The sequence below is a fragment of the Colias eurytheme genome, chromosome 1 (genome assembly GCF_061535395.1).
Source record: "Colias eurytheme isolate Ceu_HAF_F1 chromosome 1, ilColEury1 Martin Lab GWU primary, whole genome shotgun sequence".
Classification (NCBI taxonomy): domain Eukaryota; kingdom Metazoa; phylum Arthropoda; class Insecta; order Lepidoptera; family Pieridae; genus Colias; species Colias eurytheme.
This window is the reverse complement of record NC_142980.1, coordinates 7,186,401-7,208,727: the sequence shown is the minus strand read 5'-3', so window position 1 is coordinate 7,208,727 and position 22,327 is coordinate 7,186,401. Positions and strand designations below refer to the sequence as shown.

The 22,327-nt window shown below is 33.4% G+C and overlaps 3 protein-coding genes across 3 annotated transcripts; 2 read left to right on the top strand and 1 right to left on the bottom strand.

Moving 5' to 3' along the window:
- Window positions 1-322: 322 nt before the first annotated feature.
- Window positions 323-3,396, top strand: LOC149911075 (LETM1 domain-containing protein 1). The gene is made up of 4 exons (XM_090108299.1): window positions 323-464; window positions 1,808-2,167; window positions 2,256-2,544; window positions 2,625-3,396. The coding sequence occupies exons 1-4, from the start codon at window positions 364-366 to the stop codon at window positions 2,946-2,948; spliced, it is 1,074 nt and encodes a 357-aa protein (XP_089964425.1). The 5' UTR covers window positions 323-363; the 3' UTR covers window positions 2,949-3,396.
- Window positions 3,397-7,330: 3,934 nt separating this feature from the next.
- LOC149911074 (uncharacterized) lies at window positions 7,331-10,889 on the top strand. Its single transcript, XM_090108211.1, has one exon. It carries the CDS (start codon window positions 7,336-7,338, stop codon window positions 10,690-10,692), a length of 3,357 nt encoding a protein of 1,118 aa, XP_089964337.1. The 5' UTR covers window positions 7,331-7,335; the 3' UTR covers window positions 10,693-10,889.
- A 768-nt stretch (window positions 10,890-11,657) lies between these two features.
- Window positions 11,658-15,118, bottom strand: LOC149911073 (solute carrier family 66 member 3). Its single transcript, XM_090108122.1, has 5 exons — window positions 14,831-15,118; window positions 14,449-14,643; window positions 14,091-14,319; window positions 13,895-14,015; window positions 11,658-12,461 (listed from the first exon to the last, which is right to left on the bottom strand). Exons 2-5 carry the CDS (start codon window positions 14,631-14,633, stop codon window positions 12,274-12,276), a joined length of 723 nt encoding a protein of 240 aa, XP_089964248.1. The 5' UTR covers window positions 14,634-14,643; window positions 14,831-15,118; the 3' UTR covers window positions 11,658-12,273.
- Window positions 15,119-22,327: the final 7,209 nt, after the last annotated feature.

Sequence of the window (22,327 nt, the reverse complement as noted above, 5' to 3'; positions counted from 1 at the left end):
ATGCAAAGCTTCTTGTGAGTCATATTTTTATTGTGAATAGGTTAATTAACCTATTATATAATTATATAGTAATAAATTATTCATTTCATCATTATAAATTAATTATTAAAGTGAAACTTTTATTACATCGTCTCAAACTTTTTGGTCTGTGTAGCGCATGTCGCGTGTATCGCGGCTGCCGAGTAGGTTTAATTGGACATTATGACGTCTGACGTCATTAATTGTCAAACATTGTTTGTCAAAGTCTTATCAATAATCAATGTCAAAAGAAAAAAGTGACATTGAAATTGACTCATATTATTGGTGCGGTATATATTATAACGATAGAAAATTGCATTCAAAAAATAAAAAAATACAAATAAGATGTCTATCTATAGAATTGTTACAGTATCTAGATTATTGTTGCAATGCAATCGCTCCAGTTCTGTATTAGCTTTAAAATATCAGGATATCGACAGAAACAGGTAAGCTTTTTTTAGCCAAACTATTTATAATTTATGGCATAATAGTGAGTAAACATGTTTACAATTCTAAATTCTTTGTTATTAATTAACGAATTATGCACTTGTGATAATTTGTTTATTATTATTACATGAATCAGTAATATTTCCCTACTATTACTATATTGGTCATTTTATGAAATAAATATAAAATTTAAAATCATTACCTACTCATTTACTTAATTTTATTTTCATAACTACCATTTAAAAGTAATTGCGTAATATTTTCAGAGGGGTTTCTTTAGAGAACTGCCGCACGTATTATAGGTTTTTTGTGGGGGGGGATGGGGGGGAGGAGGGGGGGAACCTCCCACCAAAAGGGGAAAGTTAGGAAACCAATAGTTTTGGAGAAATATCAATTTTCCTATTATAACCTCAAAATGTATGGAATTGGTGTAACAAAAATTTTACGATACATAAATAAAATACAAACAAGTTGTGAAAACCTACGTAGTTTTTTTTATTTGAGTGGGAATCGCCCTAAAGTCGCTTCTGGCACTCGCCGGCCGCTGCCGCGGTACGCTCGCTTCGCTCGCTCGGCTCGTGCGGCAGTTCAAATGTTAACCTAATACGCTCGTCGCTTCGCTCCTCGCTACCTATTTGAATACTAAAAGTAAAAGTTTAATAGTTTTTTAACCTACGTAGATTTTTTTAAAGCTATTGCATAGCTTCTATCGCGGGCCTTGAGCGCGGGGACTGAATCCAGAAATTGCGTAACGAAAAACGTCACGCTCCCCACTCCGACGGGCACGGAGGTGTGGTTTGAAGGCATGCTATGCAATAGCTTTGCCGCGGCAGTCCCCGAGTGCCACACGTCTTTTTTGTTTGAGTGGGAATCGCCCTAAAGTCGCTTCTGGCACTCGCCGGCCGCTGCCGCGGCACGCTCGCTTCGCTCGCTCGGCTCGTGCGGCAGTTCAAGAGTAAACCTAACACGCTCGTCGCTTCGCTCCTCGCTACCTATTTGGATACTAAAAATAAAAGTTTAATAGTTTTTTAACCTACCTACGTAGATTTTTTTTTGTTTGAGTAGGAATCGCCCTAAAGTCGCTTTTGGCACTCGCCGGCCGCAGCGTAAAGTCACAGTACAGTGAAATGGAACGTCTTGGTCCGCTTTTTTGCACAACAAAACGGATAAATGCACTTTTTTCGCACAAAAAATTATTAACTTTAAAAATTAATAACTAAAAAACTACAAGTTTCCTAACGATAATATTTTGGAATTACAATCTTACATTACCTATCTAACTAAAAATATAAATATTTCCAACAAATTCGTGCGGCAGTTAACTAAAGCCAACCCTTTTCAGATTTACGAACGAAAGATTAAAACATACAAAAGCCATAAAAAATGAGAGTGCAAAATTCAGAACATACATTGTTCAACGGTATATTGAATATGTCAAAAACTATACAAAGGTACTCGAGACCAGATTTCCTGCAGCCATGAGAATGTACAGAGTATTTAGTATTGGTATAAAGGACTTCCTCAGAGATCTTAAAGCATATATATCCTTACGAATCAAATTTGCAAGGGATCAAGGTTTTTCGAATATGAGTCGGCAAGACATTGAACTTTATGAAAAGATGCCTTCAGATATGTGGAAAATAGCACCTGTTTTGGTTTTATCAGCCATTCCCTTTGGAAATTATATAATCTTTCCATTAGCGTGAGTAATAAATAATGTAATACATCAGTTAAATATTTACTTAAATGTTATAAAAAATATATCTTATTGTATTCTCATAATATTGCAGATTTTTGAAGCCAAAAAAACTTTTAAGTTCACATTTTTGGTCAATACAACAGCGAGTAGAATTCTCAGTTCAGGATTTGCGGGATCGCTTGAAATATAACCGTTCAGTATTCAGAGCTCTGCAGGAGAAATTAGATTTGATTCCAGAGGGTCAAATAAAGGAGAAGTGGGAAAGAATAATTGCTCTACTGGGTTCAGGAGTTCACCCTACAGCAAATGATATTATTGAATGTAAAGAACTCTTTATGAAGGAGCCGTATCATTTAGCACAATTGTCATATGCACATGTGGTAAATTTAGATTTTACATATTTGGATAGATATTAGAAAATATAACAGACATTTTCATATATAAATTTTTTATATTACAGGGACACCTTTTAAAAATGCATGGTCTAAGGAAAAGTGTGTTTCGAAGGAAGAAACTTAAATACAGAGCATTAATCCTATTGGAAATGGATAAAGCGATAATAAGGGAGGGTGGTGTTGACTCTTTGGGTTCAGATACATTAAGGAATGCATGTCACATACGTGGTTTAAATGGTAGCCATTTGTCAAATCAAAATATGAAGGACTGGCTTCAGCAATGGTTACAAGTATCACAAAATGTTGACTCAAATTCATATTCTTTATTATTGCATTGTCCAATACTGTTTGCCTACAATCACCCACAAAATTGGGTTTTGATTTATTAAAATTTTTCATAAAAAATTTAGTTAATTCCTGAATTAGATAATTTCATATACATATTAACATAGTATGTATTTATACTTTGAGAAAAATAATTTATTTTTTTTCTATAAAAAATTAAATGTAAATAGCAGCATTAAACTTTAATGTATAAAATAAAACGCTGACGATGCATAAATATCAGAATGAAACACAAATCACTTTGTAACTTTTTATACTGTGGCTTTTGATGCTAAGGATTATTACCAACATCTTTAATTAAACTCACATTTAGCTCAATTACATTTCTATTCTATTATTTTCTATATTTATTGTATACTGTGTAAAATAACATACTATTTATTCCCAAAGATAGCTTTATTTTTGCTTTTGTTGGACTTGAAAGTACATATTTACTTTCTATAAAGAATTGTTGGAATGTTTTAATTCAGAGCTTATAATTAATAAATTATATTTGTTACATAATATGAATTTGTTTATATTAAGTTTGTGTTTTTTGATTTGCCCTGCGAATAATTAAAAAATATTATTTAATAATATATGCAACAGATATACAACAATATATGCATTGCAATTTGTACCTATATTATATTTTTCACAAAGGCGAATGTTACAGAAATATCAAAGATGAAAATATGTCACAGTTAAGAAGCACTTAACTAGTAAAGAAATAATCTATTAATTAAAAGTAAACCATTTTAGTAACAACACCTTATGACCGAATAATTATCTTGTTGCTTAGTTGGTATCAAACTGTCATAGAGTTATTTTTTAAAACAGCGCCATCTATGTAAATACTCTTGATCTATTAAATAGGTACTGTTTATGCTGTCGAATCCGAATTCCAGTAGGTACGCGCCACGAAAGTCGAAACGACGTAGAATTGCCAATATTATTTAATTGAAATGTACCCAAAGTTAAGGAAATAGATGTGAAAAGGGTTCTTGAAAATCGGCTTAGTTTTTTGTGCTGAGTATGAATATTTCTTTGTTTATTGACATATACACACTTGTTCTGTTCAATATACATATTATTATATTATTTATTTCATTTTCACATATTTCTCAATTTATCACTATTAAGAAAAATGTTTTTAGTGTAACAATAATAATTCATGCGGATTGAGCGACATGTTCTACCTCAGGCATTTTAATGTTTTCATGATAAATCAATTACTATAAAATATGAAACAAAATTGTTACTGAATAAATTGATTTTGATTTTATTTTACGCAATATAGTACCGATGAGATTGAGAAAAATTACAAAATTATTATGTATAATAAGAACCCGTAGTCCATTTGGTAATTTGGATGAGTGAAATATTTCTTTATTTAAAATCATAATCCTTCATTTCATCCGAGTCCATATTTTATATGTAAAGTTCAAATTCACAGTGAAGGTCAAAAAAGTCAAACCTTTGACTTTTTTCGACAGTCTTAAGGCCGCTGCATACGTGACGGGAAAATACCTCGGACGGGACGTGAGCGGGACGGGCACGTGATTGCCTCGTTCACAACGGGAACGTGGAGCAAACGCATACGCACCGTGACGTGATTCTGATCTAACGTGCTAGTGTTGTGAACAACGAAAGATGGATTTTTCAATTCAAGAATTGGCTTTAATTGCTATTGCTCTAGATGACGAAGAAGCTACGACCGTCAAGAAAACATTAACATCTTTGTAATCTACATTCTGCAAATAAAGAAATTTGAATTTGAATTTAAACTAAACAATACTGTTTTTGATTTATAAGCTTAAGATGTTTCATTTTTATATTTTTGGTAATAATGCCGCCATAAAACAAAAATATTATGCACTAAAATTATTTTGGCATTTTAAACATAAAATACCTACGTAATTCAGAACACGATGAAGTGTCACAGGAATCATCATAGGTGAAAAGGACTAAGTATAGTTAGGAATACCACAATATCTAAATATTGTGGGTTCGCTATACTATACAACGCTGGATATGAGCGAACACATTCGATTAGTTTTTCGTCGTCCATTTTCGATACTTGGAAGGCGTCACTACTAATCTCTCCGGCACGAACGGAGCGACTGTGCATACGTAGCGAAATCACGGACGGGACGGGGCACGTGCGGGACGGGACGTGCTAAACATCGTCGGCGACGATATTTTTCCCGTCCACGTTCCCGTCCCGTCGATGTTCCCGTGACATATGCGTATTTGGATACATTTTGTATGCAACGATGTTTCCAAAACTTCCCGTCACGTCCCGTCCGGGTAAAGGCCGCTGCATACGTGACGGGAAAATACCTCGGACGGGACGTGAGCGGGACGGGCACGTGATTGCCTCGTTCACAACGGGAACGTGGAGCAAACGCATACGCACCGTGACGTGATTCTGATCTAACGTGCTAGTGTTGTGAACAACGTAAGATGGATTTTTCAATTCAAGAATTGGCTTTAATTGCTATTGCTCTAGATGACGAAGAAGCTACGACCGTCAAGAAAACATTAACATCTTTGTAATCTACATTCTGCAAATAAAGAAATTTGAATTTGAATTTAAACTAAACAATACTGTTTTTGATTTATAAGCTTAAGGTGTTTCATTTTTATATTTTTGGTAATAATGCCGCCATAAAACAAAAATATTATGTACTAAAATTATTTTGGCATTTTAAACATAAAATACGTAATTCAGAACACGATGAAGTGTCACAGGAATCATCATAGGTGAAAAGGACTAAGTATAGTTAGGAATACCACAATATATTCATTAAATAACACTTACCGTTTTCACTGTATGACAATTTTCACAGCAATTTTACGCCATAAATAATTTTTATAAAAATTATTTATGGCGTAAAATTGCCATATTTTGTATTTAAATATTGTGGGTTCGCTAAATTATACAACGCTGGATAAGAGCGTACACATTCGATCAGTTTTTCGTCGTCCATTTTCGATACTTGGAAGGCGTCACTATTAATCTCTCCGGCACGAACGGAGCGACTGTGCATACGTAGCGAAATCACGGACGGGACGGGGCACGTGCGGGACGGGACGGGACGGGGACGTGCTAAACATCGTCAGCGACGATATTTTTCCCGTCCACGTTCCCGTCCCGTCGATGTTCCCGTGACATATACGTATTTGGATACATTTTGTATGCAACGATGTTTCCAAAACTTCCCGTCACGTCCCGTCCGGGTAAAATCCCGTCACGTATGCAGCGGCCTTAAAATCCCGTCACGTATGCAGCGGCCTTTACAATATGGCCGACCTGTCAATTTTAGTTTATAGCTTCGCCGTAGGACTTTTTTAGTGGCGTTAACTCTAGCGGTTTCAGGGTGCAAAAGTAAAAGTTAGTTACCCTGCGATGTCTATCAGAGGGCAGTAGCAGCTTATTTACTCATATTTAATTCCTATTATAATATAACATGATTCTAACATTCTACTCTGAGTACGACCAGCCCTAAGAGATGAGGTAACTTTTCCTCCTTGTAGATGCTCAAATTGGTACATATTATAATAAAATATGAAAATTAACTGTATAACTTAAAAGTTATACAGTTAATTGTATAACTTAAAAGTTATACAGTTAATTGATGAAATGGTTTTCCATTGGTTTTCCAATCTTTTGATTACCTCTAAATCGTGATTAATGACTCCTTTTTTTTCAGTGTGGGAATTCCATGAGAATTCAGAAATAAAAAGTAGGTAGCTTTTATGTTACTCCTCAACCTCCTCTATCATTTAGCGAAAGTCCTACTTATTCGCCGAAACAAAAAGAAAGACTGGGAACTTTTTTGAGCAATTCTAGTTATCGAAGTATTTAGGTATCTTCTTTTTTTAATCGAAGTCAGACACTCCAATTGTAAAATAAAGGTTTTAAACCTTTATTTTTGGTTAAAAAAATTGTTTTCTTGTACTTATAGGTGGTACGTATGTTACTTGCGCAAACTATGAACGTGATCTTTGTGCAACAGTAAAACCCTCATAGATTTGTTGATGATTAAAATGTTGAACGACTTTCGACCACACACTGAATGTCTATATAACATCGACCTGCATCGACCAAACAGTCGTCCGCAAATGTCAGTCTCCCTATTTCATGTTGGATACGTACACCCATGTCCCATGTAGCGCTCTAATTGTCATAAACATTGCAAAGATCGATCGAATAATCAATTGTTTGCCCACCTCCATCGTCTAAATATTTAAATCATGTGGAATGCACACGAAGTACGCAACTTGATAGTTTAGTCCACAAGTCGATGTATAAGTTATATGTATGCGCTATGCCTTATGGTATAGTACAAGTATAGTAGCTCTGCAACTATTACAAATAAATGTCAATAATATGTATTTTCACACTGACAAGTGACAATATTTCAGTGGGTTTTCAGTGGTATTAAAATGAAACTTCCAATTAAATGTATATATTATTTCCCCTTGCGTGGGAAAAAACGTGCACCATGTACTTTTCTATTAATTGGTATAGTAATATTATTAAGTGCCGCCAAAAGTAACAAACCTTATGATAAGAACAAACTGGTCACATGGCGACTTGGTTGTGAACTGGGAGTTGTTATGGATTCTGACTGCCCTGTAGATGGAGGATGGTCAACTTGGACTGCTTGGTCTGCTTGTCTAGGATCATGTGATGAGACCGGTCATCGGACGAGAACCAGAGCTTGCGTGAATCCACCTCCTTCTAAAGATGGTCTACCCTGTAGTGGACCAGAGCAAGAAATTGAACCCTGCTTTCTGACCAACTGTACCATTGCAGACTTTAGAAAGTTAATTGAAAATGATCCAACAAGAATGATTGGACTCCGGCAATTAGAAGCAGTGCCTGTCGTGTTAGACCAATGTCTTCAAAGGGAATGTCCGTATGAGGCAATTGAAGCAGCATTAACAACAGATAATACCTGGCAATTAAGTGCTGAAGCGTTATGGAATGCTTTGCAATGTGTAAAGCGAAATTTGGGTTGCCCCTTAACTGGACAGTGGGGTAATTGGGGTCCTTGGTCGGCATGCGGGGCGCTTTGTGGGAAAGGGTTGCAGTGGAGGTATAGAAAGTGCGATTCTCCAGCTCCGTCAGACGCTCGTCTTATGTGCTCCGGTGCACCGTTGCAGTATGAAGAATGTGAAGGGGATCAGTGTGCGATAGATGAACCAGCTCTTGGGTATTCGACAGGTGGCACTTGGAGTGAATGGGGTCAGTGGTCGGATTGTTCAGAACGCTGCGGTGTAGGTATAAGGCGTCGGAAAAGACAATGCGTTGAAAAACATGCTTCTTTGTCATCATTTGTATGGGGGACATTTTGTCGCGGCCAATACGACCAACTTGAAGTGTGTTCTAACAAAAACTGTAGGCTTAATGGGGATTGGTCAGGCTGGGGGGGTTGGGGTCCATGTTCACAAACTTGTGGAGCGGGAAAACGGTCTAGATCGAGATCTTGCACACGGCCGATACCTTTTGGTGGAGGGGCTAAGTGCTACGGTTCACGGACCGAGGTTGGACCATGTCATTTAAATCCATGTGACGTTTACTCTCATAACATAGCGTTATTTAACGGCGATTCTGTATTACAGTATAATTTTCCAAGAAAGCATTCTACGTTCTTTCATTTTTATATGCGATTTATGCCATTGTCTCCCACAGGTACACTTGTACGTAGAGGATCTTTAAATAATCCATTAGTGCGACTCAACATGCATAAATGGCACGTATGCTTAGACGTGAGCGGTTCGTCAAAATCATGTTATATTCCACGACTATGTTCACCAACTGCAATAGATCCCGCAGCTTGGCATTCAGTTTTAGTAACATTAACAAATGATGTAGCTATGCTTAGAATCGATGATGCACAAGTTCCAATTAAAGATTCATTCTCCTGCGATCCTGAGTTAGAAAGAAATGATGCGCAAATTTTCGTCGGAAATAGATATCATGGTGCTGTTCAAGAAATGATGCTCAACTTTATTCCACTGAGTATGTTAATAGAAAAAGAACGCCTTACACAGAAATCAGATTTCTTCCCAACATTCGCGTCTAATATGGCCTACGACAAAGCAAATTTAGATGAAGCTTTTATCAATTTAGACAATGATTACTATCTGCGTGTACCATGTTTTAGTACCAGTAAACATAGTTGGCGACTAGATTTAACATTAAAGCCAAATACAGGTACTGGCATGATATTATTTATTTTTGATAGCACTAATGATTATTGGATATTACTTTCGTTACAAAATTTGAGACTAAAAATTAAATTAAACTTGGGCGAGCGCAAGCCAGAACTACTTAGCTCATCCGAATGTGTACCTCATCAATGGCTAGATTTATCCCTTACTAAAAAGAAGGCTGCTAATGTTATAGAAGCTTCAATCAACACGGGCGAGAAACTTCATATTCTTTTAGAAAATGATAGATGTAAAAGGACAGAGAACACAAACCCTGATAATGATAAGTCCTTTTACTTAAATTCAACTATTTATGAAGAAGTGTGTGATCTCAATCAGGAAACTAACTTAACAAAATACTGCAAAGAAGCAATTATACAAATTTATTGCAATGAAGAATTTTATGTAGGTGGTTTTCCACATTATATTAAAAGCAAGGTATCTGAAGAAATACCTTTTTTTTCTGGAATTATCGCTTCCCTTAAAATCAACAATGAATTGTTGGATCTTCATGATTATAGTATTGAGAGAAATAGAGGCAACATGTTACAATTATCCTCACGGACAGCAAGTATTTCGGGATCCTATCATGAATTAATGTGGGGTAAATCTAACAAGCTCAATTTAACCTGTCTTTATTCTAAAAGAATAACAACATCAAAAGAATTAAGTTACTGGATTTTTTTAGACACCACTATTAATGAAATAGTTAAGGATAAAAATATTACGTCTTTGAATGATGGCAGGATTCTCAGATTATCATTAGAAGCAGATAATGAATTACGAGGTTTTTACACGTGTCGATCTTATTATAATAAAATAACACGAAACATCATAACATATGGAGTTATCGGTAAATTTAAAAATGACATTACTGGACCTGATCTAACGACTATAACAGCGGTTTTTACAACAGTGTCGCTTATTATTTTTACATTAGTATGGCTTACAATAGAAGGTATACACGATCTTCGCGATGGATATGGTTTTTTTCGTGATGCACATATGTCTCCTGAAAGAGAAGCTGAAGCTGTTTGTAAGTATATCGATCAAAATAAGCACTTACTGGGCAGTAAAAGCGCTGTCAGACTTGCGAAAGCTAGAGCGAAACGTAAAGCGAGACATTTAGCAAGTCAGATCAGTTTCGCAGCTCAGGATCAGGAGGGTGAAATGCCAACTAATAAGGACGAGGTTTGTTCCGTGGATGAAGGGACAGAATCTGAGCCCGAAGCGTTACCTGCCTTGCCAGATGCTGCAGCCCTTGAACCGTCCCATGAAGTGTTTCGATGCGAACCTTCCTATGTTAGTTCTCCCAAACACGGTTCGAACATTACATCACCCGGAACAAAAATAACGTCATCGTCATCTTTAGATAGCTCCCCGAGACACCTTTGTTCGAGATTGTTGATGAGTAAAATTAAATATTCTTCAAAGGAAAGTTTACGGTCCAAAAGGATACACCGGAATAAAAAGCTTTCAAACCAATCTAAATTGTTGACTATAAAATCATCTACGTTTGTGAATTTATCACCTGGTCAACGTATATTACAAAAATTCCATGAATTAAAATCAATGGATGATTAGATTTAAGAGCAAACAAAAGAGCCGTTTTTCCATACAAACGTAGTCCCCTGTTTCCTCCCTGGATTGTGCCACTAGAGCAATATATTTTTTACTATTAATCTATGGTAACTTTAGCCATGTTCCTACGTTTTCCTTTTTGCCATATCTTAATTATTAAAAACGATATGAATCTTTCAAAACGTAAGAAATAGGACAGATTTTCCGTTATGTTCCGTCTTCCAAAAAAACAATTTTTGAATATTATGTTTAAAAAAGCAAAACGTAGGAACATAGCCTATACTTTTCTCTACTAAATTATGAAAAAAGTAATTAAATCGGTCCAGTATTTGAGGAGGAAATAGGGGACTACGGAACGTCGAATTTGCGTAATTTTTCTAGGTATTTTCGGCCCGAGCTGCATACTCTTCTACGGTCCTACGCACTCCTGTCCTTTCCTGTCGCACTCTACGGTCCCCCGAGGCTTGAGGCATAGCGCGACAGCAATAGATAATAGGAAAACCTAATTTTGAATTCTCTCACTCGTTTTGTTGGCTCTTAATAAGGTAGCAATTCTTTTTAGGTTTCTATGTAAATGGCATTCTTTACTCTTTTACTTAACAATGATGTTATAATTGCTTATATTATGATCCTCTACTTTAAGAAATGATATTGAGGATACGGAGACAGGAGAAGGTTGAAATAAAACGCAATTAATTTATTTATTGTTTAATACATTTCATTTACAACGACTACATTGCAACGACCGACATATTGACGAATATTTAAGAGAAATATATTAATTTGTTGTAAATATATATTTTTAAGAAATATGTAGTACAGAAATATATAACATTCCATTTTTCAAAATACTTTTTCTTTGGCTACTAAAATAATATTTTTTTAAAATTTTAAATAGGTACTTTCTTATTGTAATAAAATAGTTTTCAGATTAAGTATATAATTTTTCAGATCACAATGTTACAGAATAAATAAAATTAGAATAAAACATTAAACTTAAAAAGGAACGTAAATAATTATGCAATTAATTATAATTAAATTACATCAATCCATAACATTGTAGTATTATACTAAATGACTAGGTCTAATATTTAATTTGTCGCACAATTACTGGTAAATAGGGAAAAACCTATTTTTAATTAATATCTAAATGCAGTTAAATGTTACAATATCTTATTTTAAAAGTTCTCTAATATTAAAAATAATATACTTAAAACAAATATCAAATATCGTAAAATAATTGTATAAACAAGTACAGATAAGACCAAACGAAGTAAATAAAATCTCTATAAATAATTACTTTTTTTTTGTAAATTACAAAAAAATAATGAAAAATTAACATATCAAGATGTCTTTTTTGTTTGAGCAAAATATAATTAAAGCTATATAATTGCGCTACGACAATGTATTACTACCTAAGCAGAAAAAGAGAACTTTAACAGTTATTATATTCTATGATTAAAGTGATATAATATAATTTTTTTTTTGTTTGTTTATGTATTTGCAGAAACTTTTTTTTTTATTTCATTGTATTGTTTTGCTTGGGTCAGTAATGAGTTATCAGACGATCTATTAATTATATGTTTAATCTAAGTGGTATTGGCGGCGGACAGAGGGCTCACGGCGGCGGGTGCTAATCACAACGCGGGGAACAGGGTACATTTGGTAGTAGATGGCGGCTGCGAGGACCCCGGCGCTCAGTACCACGGAGACGAAATAGTTGATCAGCAGATTTATGTCACCAGAATCCGCAAGAACGCAGAAGAAGCGCGCTAAAATAGAAAACAATTTGAGATGTGATTTGCGTTCATTTCATTCCCTTAATTTTCATATTGCATTTGCTAAAATTTCGCATTTGAAGTTTGAACAAATGTGCGTTGTCGCATTGCAATTGACAAAAAATGTGTACAAGTCGATTATGATGCGAGCCGGCAACGCGCAATTTATTAAAGTTATAAAAATTTTTAATTTTGATTTTGAAACAATTTTTTTTAATCATTTCAAATGATTTCTTCAAATTATTTTTTTCGATTTGAAAATAGTTTGCGAATCCCTGCAGATCTATCGATCTTTTTTGCGCAGGTCTAAATTCACGATCCTCAAGATGGCTCTGCACAGTCAAAGGGATATATCATTCAATTCAATTAAATAAGTTATCGCCTATAGCCTATATCTATACATCCAGAAGATACATGTCCTCAATGACTCATAGACGCCGTTCAAAGACCACACGAGTTCTTTACGTTAAATTTTAACAAATATTTACGATAATTTCGCTACTATACAGAATTTATGTATTTGTAACTCAGGCACACCCCGGACACTCCATACAAAATTATCGTTTTGACAGTCACACTGTAGAGACTGCAAATGTGTGTGTTTTATGGTTGGCACATTTGTGACTAGCGTACAAAAAAAATTCGCGTTTTTCTGATGAAATACACCTAATATCTAACCATTTTCTACGAAAAACGATAATCACAAATCCAAAATAATAAAATTACTTTAGGTCAATTTGATTTAATGTTGTCAATCTTCGTTGCGTATCGTCCTTGCAGAAAAATGTGGCCCATTTTAATCACGATCGCGCGGGGTGAGGTAAGTTTAATTTTGGCGAAAGGCGGAGAGTGTCCGTTCTGTAGCGTTTAGCTACTATTATGTATTCTGTGACTCAGGTGAGAAAGATGAGACATATATATTTGGATATTTAATATCTTTTTAATTAGATATATTTTTTTATTTATTTATGGAATTGAAAAACTGATGAGATATTGTAGTCAAATTCCAAAACGCATGTTCGCAATTTCGCTAGTCGCAAGCGATTTCTTTCAAGACTAAGGATTAATCTTTGATTTACATATACATATATATTTGACGTCAAGTCAGTACTCGCGTGTACTATACACATTATCGAATGACGAATGTAATGACGCCTCAATCGCCTGCTTCCTACAGATCATTTAGACCATACATATAAGTTTTACAGGTAGGTATCTAAGAATAAACAATACTTTTGCAGAAAATACATATCATATATGAATTTTATAATCAATTTTGCAAAAATTCGCAGAAAAGCAGGAAATCAATTTTTTTTTAATTCATTTTATAATACATAATACAAATTACAATAAACAGGATATTTGCAGCGCAGCAGTTCATATATTCCTGAAATAGACATTTGTATTGCTTAATAATAATTACTTACCACCATTAGTTGCCACAGACATAGCCCAAGTTTCCCAAGAGACAGCATCAGAATTTTTAGTTTTCAATATGCCCATGATGTAGCCCACTTTTGCGAATCCACTGAGAGGTGTACATATCGGCTGAAACATATATTATTGTTAGAACATTTCATGAAAACACATAGTATGTTATTCAGTTGAAAAAGAAATACTTACAACTATAAAGTTCAGAAATGCCACCGGGATGACTTCAAACATAAAAAGTAAAACAATGAGAGCATATAGCATTGTCACAGTTGCTGGTATAGTGATGAGAATCAGGTAACCTTTGGCCCTCAGGACCACAAATAACATGCAGTACATCTGAACCAACAAAACTGGGTATTCCAGATAAGTCATGACACTGTACTCATTCTTGATGTTGTACATTGTCATAATAGTATATCTGAAATAATCAATATGTTATTTACTTAATTATTTTAAATAAAACTGATTTGAAGTTGATTTTAGGATTTCAAAAATGGTTATTTTTTTTATAATTTTAATTATTTAAGTACTTATAATATGTACATACCCAATAATTTCCATGATGATAGCATAGCAACTCACTGCTCTTATCTCACTTGGTCGTCTATTTTGTAGGTTGTAGATTTGGGGGATCTTGGAGATCAAGCATACTGAGATGATAATCAAATTCACCACTTGCAAATACCACCCCGGGTGGGTCATCTTATTCCACATTTCACTTAGGCTGAGCATTGTTTCTTTTCTATAATAAATAAAAAATTATTTAATTGTAAATTCTCAAAAAAATATTTTAAACTTTATAAAATATGTTTCAAGTTGCACTAAACTTAAATCATAAACAAAACTATTTAAATAATTTATACTTAAATAGTTATTAAAGTTTTAAAATTATACAGTTAAAATTTTTGAAGTCAAAAAAAGCACAGTACCTTGTAGTACGTATTATTATGAACGCGAGCAGAGAGCGACCTATGCAGCCGGCTGTTAGAAGCGGAGTGGCGCTGGAAAAATAACATGAATCCTGAGCGCATCGGCAGGGGGAGCTCCGGCGTACGGGTTGAATCAATGCGAGCGAGCTCAAGGCCGCACTGTAGCCATGAATTTATGTAACTAAATGAATTTTCAGCTATTTTTTAGTCATCTACTTAATTCTGGTCTTAAAATATAATAAATTTTATACATGATTAGAGAAAATACATTTCACTCCGCAAGCATTGTTGAATTCTGACAATGACATTTAACACCGCGTGACAGTAGGGAACAAATATTTTGACCACAGTCCTTTGAAAAGCCATACCGATTCATCTTAGACTATCGTAAAAACAATAAACATTGTACACATAATTTAAAAAATAAAGAAAAAAAGCAATCCTTCCTAATATTTTTTTATTTCAAAATTTTTAATATGTAGTTTAATAGAGATTTATTAGACAATCTACACCTACTTGAATGTCGACCCGTTCATTTTAATTTTAAGAGAAATAATGCGTCAAATTTTATATAAATATTTTACCTCATTATTTATTTTATCTTTAATAATTTGTTCGGGTTCACATTATAGTTATTATAGTTAGTTACATAAGCGAAGTAATAAATTTTCTGAAAACCTAATCGGTTTAATTGTGGGAATATTGTTACAAGTTATAGATATAATATTAATATGATTAACATATATTTAACATCAAAGCACCCCATCATTATATATTATTTGAGAAGCATTTATCTTTTGTTTTTTTTTTTCATTTCAATATTTTAAATTTTTGGTTAATTTAAAGTGGGCTAGAGAGAAAAGAATTTTGACAACTGTCCAATCTGTGTGTCCAATTTTGAAGAAGGCAATACCACGCAGGAGGAGTGAGGACGACGCGCCGGGAAGAATGCGAACTCTCAACCCAACATGGCAAAAACATAAAGATCACAAAATCTAACTTTTACGAAATACTTTACCTATATTGAAGTAATATCATTGTATTATATTATCGTACAAATGACTGAGTAGGTAGGTATGATGTAGGCCTAGAGCTTTATTAAGTTTTGAATTGTCTCTATTCTAGCCTAGTTACTGTTTCATGAATGTAACTCGGTACCTAAATACAAGAAATTCTTTGTTTTTTAATGATTCTCACCGATACCGTTTTATTTAGATATTACTTCTATCTTACTACGTTATTATCTTCTTCCTAGTTCCTACGTCTGTACCTAGTTGCAGTGGTCTTCGGAAACCAACATGACAGTCATTAATAATTATTAATGTAAAATTATTAGAATATTTACGACGCTTATTTCCAATAAAAAACAAATATCCGACTAATAAAAAATGTATATTCCCTATCTAGTACTTTTCATTTTATTTATGTACATACGTACCTAGGAAAATCTTATACCACCACAATAAGAGTTAATAGGATTGTAAATTGTAAATAATACCGTAGCTGTAGTGAGAAAAACAGTTCCAAACAAAGATTTATAGGACGTAAAATTATCTAGTATCATCTTTCCGTCCACTGCCTTCATTTGTATGCAGTTCACGTAAAAGGGCCGAGGACCATAGCAGCTCACACCTCATACAAAATTTCATCCCTTGTTTCTCCGTTCGGGTTTGATTTTCACAACAAACACTATCCAAGTAACCTTCGTTACAAGGTTCCTGTCGCATGTACGCATAAATCAAAATTCAGTGGTTCAGACACAAAAGCGTAAACAAGTAACAACTAACAGCCGTATCTATTTTAGAATTTACCATATTATTACCTAAAGTTAAGTAGGAGTACGTGTGAAATGTATAGATATTTACACCTTTCTTAAAAATTTAATTTATATATGAAGGATAATTACAATTAATTGTAGGTACTTATACCTAGAGGCTAGATACTTGTAAATAAACGTAGGTACCTAGGTACTGATATTCAAAATCAATTTGAGTAAATTTTTTACTTTTACTTTAATATTTTACTTTCTGCCGAGCATGATTTTATGTGGTGTAAAAATATTATAAATTATAATGTATCGCTTATCAAGGAACGATAATCAAAGCCTCATTTAAAAATAACATTACATACCTACCTATAACATATTTTAAGTTAGATATACGTAAAAGCGTCATAGATAAGATATATACCTAATTGTTAGCAATAAAAGCTACTAAATATTTCAATTACCTATTATAACATAATTTTTGATAAGTACTGGTATTTAATATTATCTTGTCGCATATCGTCTACTATACTTTATTTCTACATAAAATCGTCATTGAATGTTTCCCGAAAGGACCGTAAATATAATTTTTCATAATATTTTCAGAGCACGTGTAACAATATATTACTTATATTACATATTTTTTAATAAAATTCACTAGATATCAACTATCCTCCATATTCCATTTTCCAGTTTCCGAGTAAAATACGTGCTACCTGTGACAACTGAATTATTTCAAATAGCATTTCCACGAAAATCAGCTACAGCCTACAGTGCCGAAAAACAATATCCAAATCCTGTAATATTGACAAATTTAATTTCCAAATGGCCATCAAAGCAAATATTTAGTTCCACAAAAACAACACGTTTATTTTATTAAAAATGTCATTCGACAAGATGTAAGTTAATTCGGACTACTGATGATGAACTAAATGTTCGGAGGTTTTTTTTTTATATACTTATTTCAAACATGAAATATCACGTACACTTTCTGTAATTCAATCTCAAGTTACATATCACCTTGAGATTGTGGAATTTCATATGGATCGTCTCAGGAATCCAGGTGTTACATTCGTGTTTGGGACAGCTACAGCTATATTATATTAAAATGCTATTTCGTAGTAGGTACACTATGAACTTTATCAAATAATATATATATTAACTGTGTCAGTTTTGGTTCTGAGACTATCAGTACAATCTAAATCGTAGGTAATTGAATGCACTATTAATTGTTTACCTACTTATCAAATTGATTGACGTCCAATATGAATAAAGAAATATAAATCTCGGTCGGTATTGTTAATACAATGTTTCAGGCTAAATCATCTAAAATTTATCTATTTCAAGTTTATATTATTAACTCATAAAATAAATGCACATATTATATGTCTAGAAATTAGCTATGCAGCTTTTCTTCGTAAAATTGAAAACGAAATTCCACGTATCGCATTCATAATTTTCAAAGCACAAAATCTACAAATGTATCAAGTATACCGGTCAGTGTAATCAGAGAGCCACCCTATAGCCCCTACTCTTTGAATCAACTTTACCGATGTGATATTACATTTTTTTCACAATTATAGGAACTATTTTCAACGCAAATAAAATCCTAACTATAGTATTATTAATGAGAAATTTACTCTGTCTCTTCTGCTCGCCTAAACCACTCGACCGATTAGGATGAAATTCAGCCTACAAATACCTATAGTTGAAGACATGGGAAATTATAATAATTAGCTCTCCACGCATATTACTTATACTACTACAATACGTACTACAGTCGTAAAACCATAGCAAAATATTTATTTTGAAACTGAATGGGTACCTACATATTGGTATATATTATTATGAGTGTTTATTCATATCTACTAATATTATAAATGCGAAAGTAACTCTGTCTGTCTGTCTGTTACTCAATCACGCATTAACTACTGAACCAATTTGCATGAAATTTGGTATAGAGATATTTTGATACCCGAGAAAGGACATAGGATAGGTTTTATCCCGGAAATCCTACGGGAACGGGTTTTTCTTTGAAAACGCGGGCTAAACCGCGGGCGGAAAGCTAGTAGATAATATATGGTAATAGCGCGCCGATACGTAAAGGCGATACATGCATAATTAATAATGTTCCTCTTACCTTTCTAATACCGTTACATATTTGTGAATTCATGATTCGGTGAAGAATAAGTTCTTACAATAAAATATACAAAGCTATTTTTCATTTATAATATTTTTCATTTCATAGATTGCGACTGGCCGATTGGATGCAAGTCTTAAGAGAATCGTGATCTAAAATTATTATTTAAAAAAGTTCATGAATGAAAATAAGTATGTAGTTGTCATCATTAACTTGATAACGTCATTTGGCCGGCTGACTGTCGCCAAACCCGCCGTGAAGATCGTCTTAACCGCTGCGCAGAAATTTTTCCAAGACAGGGGCGCAGCTTAATACCCACACCATACACTCACCCACCACGCCCTAACAATAAACAGCTACTCTAAAAAAAAGTTGGTTTTTATATTTTGCCTAACAAGTCTTTTGTCTGTGTCCCTCTTATTTCGATCTGATACCCCATGAAAGTGACAACGTTTCTCAGTACAGACTTAACCTTCACAAATACAGTAGGCGCTAACAATCACGCAAAACTTCATAAATTATGCCTATTTACATTTTTAGAAGTCGGTAGAAGTATAATAATTATAAATGCAGGCTCCAATGTTAACGCACAAATTTTTGATAAAATTTAATAATATATTGCATGATAAGTATTTTTGTGGTGTCTTATTGGACGTTTAGTGATTTTATAAATATATTTTTATACGAATAGATTGGATTTATGTCATCGCGGTTTGTTTATTATCTCCGCATGAATTTAGTGAAAAATTGCAATCGAGGTAAGTGGTACTTAATATTTTTTTTATATTATACTTAAGCAATAAAATGTATCGGTAAAAATAAATATTACCGAAGTTTACGTAAATATACATATAATTTATGTTATTATCAGTTTAATAACTTATAGTCGTCGGTAATTTTTCCTAAAACATATAAATAATGTTTAAATTAAACAAAATCATTGTTTCAACTCACCAAAAGCTAATAGATAAGAGAATAATAATTTAATTCGTATGATCATTGCCGCTCATGTCTGTACCGTACGATTTATAGTTTACTGCATCCACCCACTCCCACTTCCACCCCTTGCATTACTGCTCTGAAGTCTGAGTTCGGTTGCACCTCCTATATATTATAGTACAGGACGAATATTCGTTATAATAATTTGAATAATACTTACGAGCACGAGTTGATATTTGTTGAACAATTTGATTGATTAGAAGTGGCAGGTTTACGTGTGCCTATTTCTTGAATAAATTTAAATATGATTATAGGATTTAGGAATATGATGAGCAATTCACATATTTTATAACTAGTGAGAGTGATTTCGTAAGTTTTATGTGAAATTAATGATTTTAATTGCTTATATTTTTTACAAAAAAAGCTTTCACTAAAATAATAATAGTTAAAAAAAACTAAAAAACACGCTTTTTATACTCACTCACTATAGAAAACCGAACTAAACAATAGAAAATTTTATCAAATTAGTGTATTGTCATCGGTCCTCAATAAATCTACAAAGTTTGAACGAAATCTGGCCGTTTAAAGTGGGTCAAAATCGCGCCCAAAGAAGTCGGTTACAAACAAACATACAGGTGAAGCTAATATAAAGCGTGTAATAATTTAAAAAAATCAACATAGAAATCGAGTATTAGGAATTAGGAAAAATACCTAAGTATTACTCAATTTTATAAAAAAATCGGATTTGTAACGATAAAAGTATACCTATGTTAATTTCGGTACAAATAGTTAGATTTATTAATTTTATAATTATTTTTTAATTTTTGAAAGAGAAAACATTGGCACGGGCATATTATTCTGAAGAATTGTAGTGTCTCAAATTTACATTTAAAATGAAATAAGAAACGAAAGAACGTATAAGGTCTACAGTAGGTAATTTATCCAATTTTTGACGGAGACGGTTAAGATGCACAGAAAATTTCGTATGGACGTGCCTTAAGCGCGTCACACACGGTGAAGATACTATAATATATTTTTATCTTAAGATACTGTAATATTTTATATAACAGTATCTTAAGGTATCCGGTATCAGCCTTCTGACCATCATTTTTCTTTTTGTCATTGCGTACTAAGACCCCTGTAGAACCGCCATCCTGTTACAAATGACCCACAAAATTTCAGGTCATTTGTAAAAGGATGGCGGTTCTACAGGGGATATAAGATACTGATAAACATTTTCATCCTTTAAAGCATTTTCGTAATACCGGTGAAAGGTCACTACGTAATAACATAAAACAATTATTTTCTGATACATATAAAATGTCACGTTAAGAGTATAAAAATTAGTGACAGCCTACACAATTTCGTCGAATGCACCATTTCATGATCCAAGTTGTAAATTCAATTTTTCAGACAAAAAAAGACTAGTTAATACTTAGTGAATTCATATTATCCATACTAATATTATAAATGCGAAAGTAACTCTGTCTGTCTGTCTGTTACTCAATCACGCCTAAACCACTGAACCAATTTTCATGAAATTTGGTATGGATATATTTTGATACCCGAGAAAGGACATAGGCTTCTTTTTATCCCGGGAAAATGACGCAATCCCGGAAATCCCATGGGAACGGGAACTATGCGGGTTTTTCTTTGACTGCGCGGGCGCAGCCGCGGGCGGAAATCTAGTGCACTATAAATTCAAAAATGTTTGCTAATGTTACGATATTGTAATTTGTTGTTTTAAAAAGGACCAATTCAATAACTATAAATGAACAAATAAAACATACCTACCTAGAGAACTAGAGAATTATCACAACTCATAGGATGAAAATTTTATTCTCTACGTTTTCATTTCTCATAATATATCAACGAAAGTAGGTTTTTATATAAGTAGGTACATATTATGCAGGTAGTACTTGTAGGCTGTAGCCTTGTAGGTACTCACGTACTTCATTCTAAAGCATATAAAGAGAAAAAGCTTAAGGTGCATAATTTTTTCATGGAAATCACAGCTGTTGATCTGTTGTATAAATATTCAGGATTACAAACATTAATAATTGATTATAATTAATCTAATTGATTATAATATAGATACAGATTTTATAGTGCAAACCGTGCAGAGATGGATCAACATCTGGCTGTTAAAAATGTATGCGTCAAGTCTCATAAACAAGACAATAAAGGAAGGAACAAAAATAAAACTTTTTTGAGCGTCTTTACAAATTTGAACCGTATGCCTGTGTATTTAGTAAGATATTGATTGCCGATGTGTCTATGAGTAATTTATGAGTTGCAAGCTAAAATGTTCAGCCAAGCTTTCATAAATAGTATACATCGGGTAACAGTGCTATATGCTATATTATAAGCCTTTATTGAGGAGCATGTTTTGCAATTTATAATGAATTGTTTGAAGTAATAAGTTAAGTAATAATTGTCGCTATAATTACTGGTAAATAAACTTCTAGAAGGAATTAAAGTTCCTAGTTGATTGACGAAAATAATAGGTAAGAAGTAAAAACTAATAATACAGTTCATATGTATATTTTAACCCATATATTATAAGTACATAGTACATATCAATATTTTTGTCCAAAAATCCCTACCTACATAATATACTTACAATAACATAAATTTCCAGAGAGGATATTAT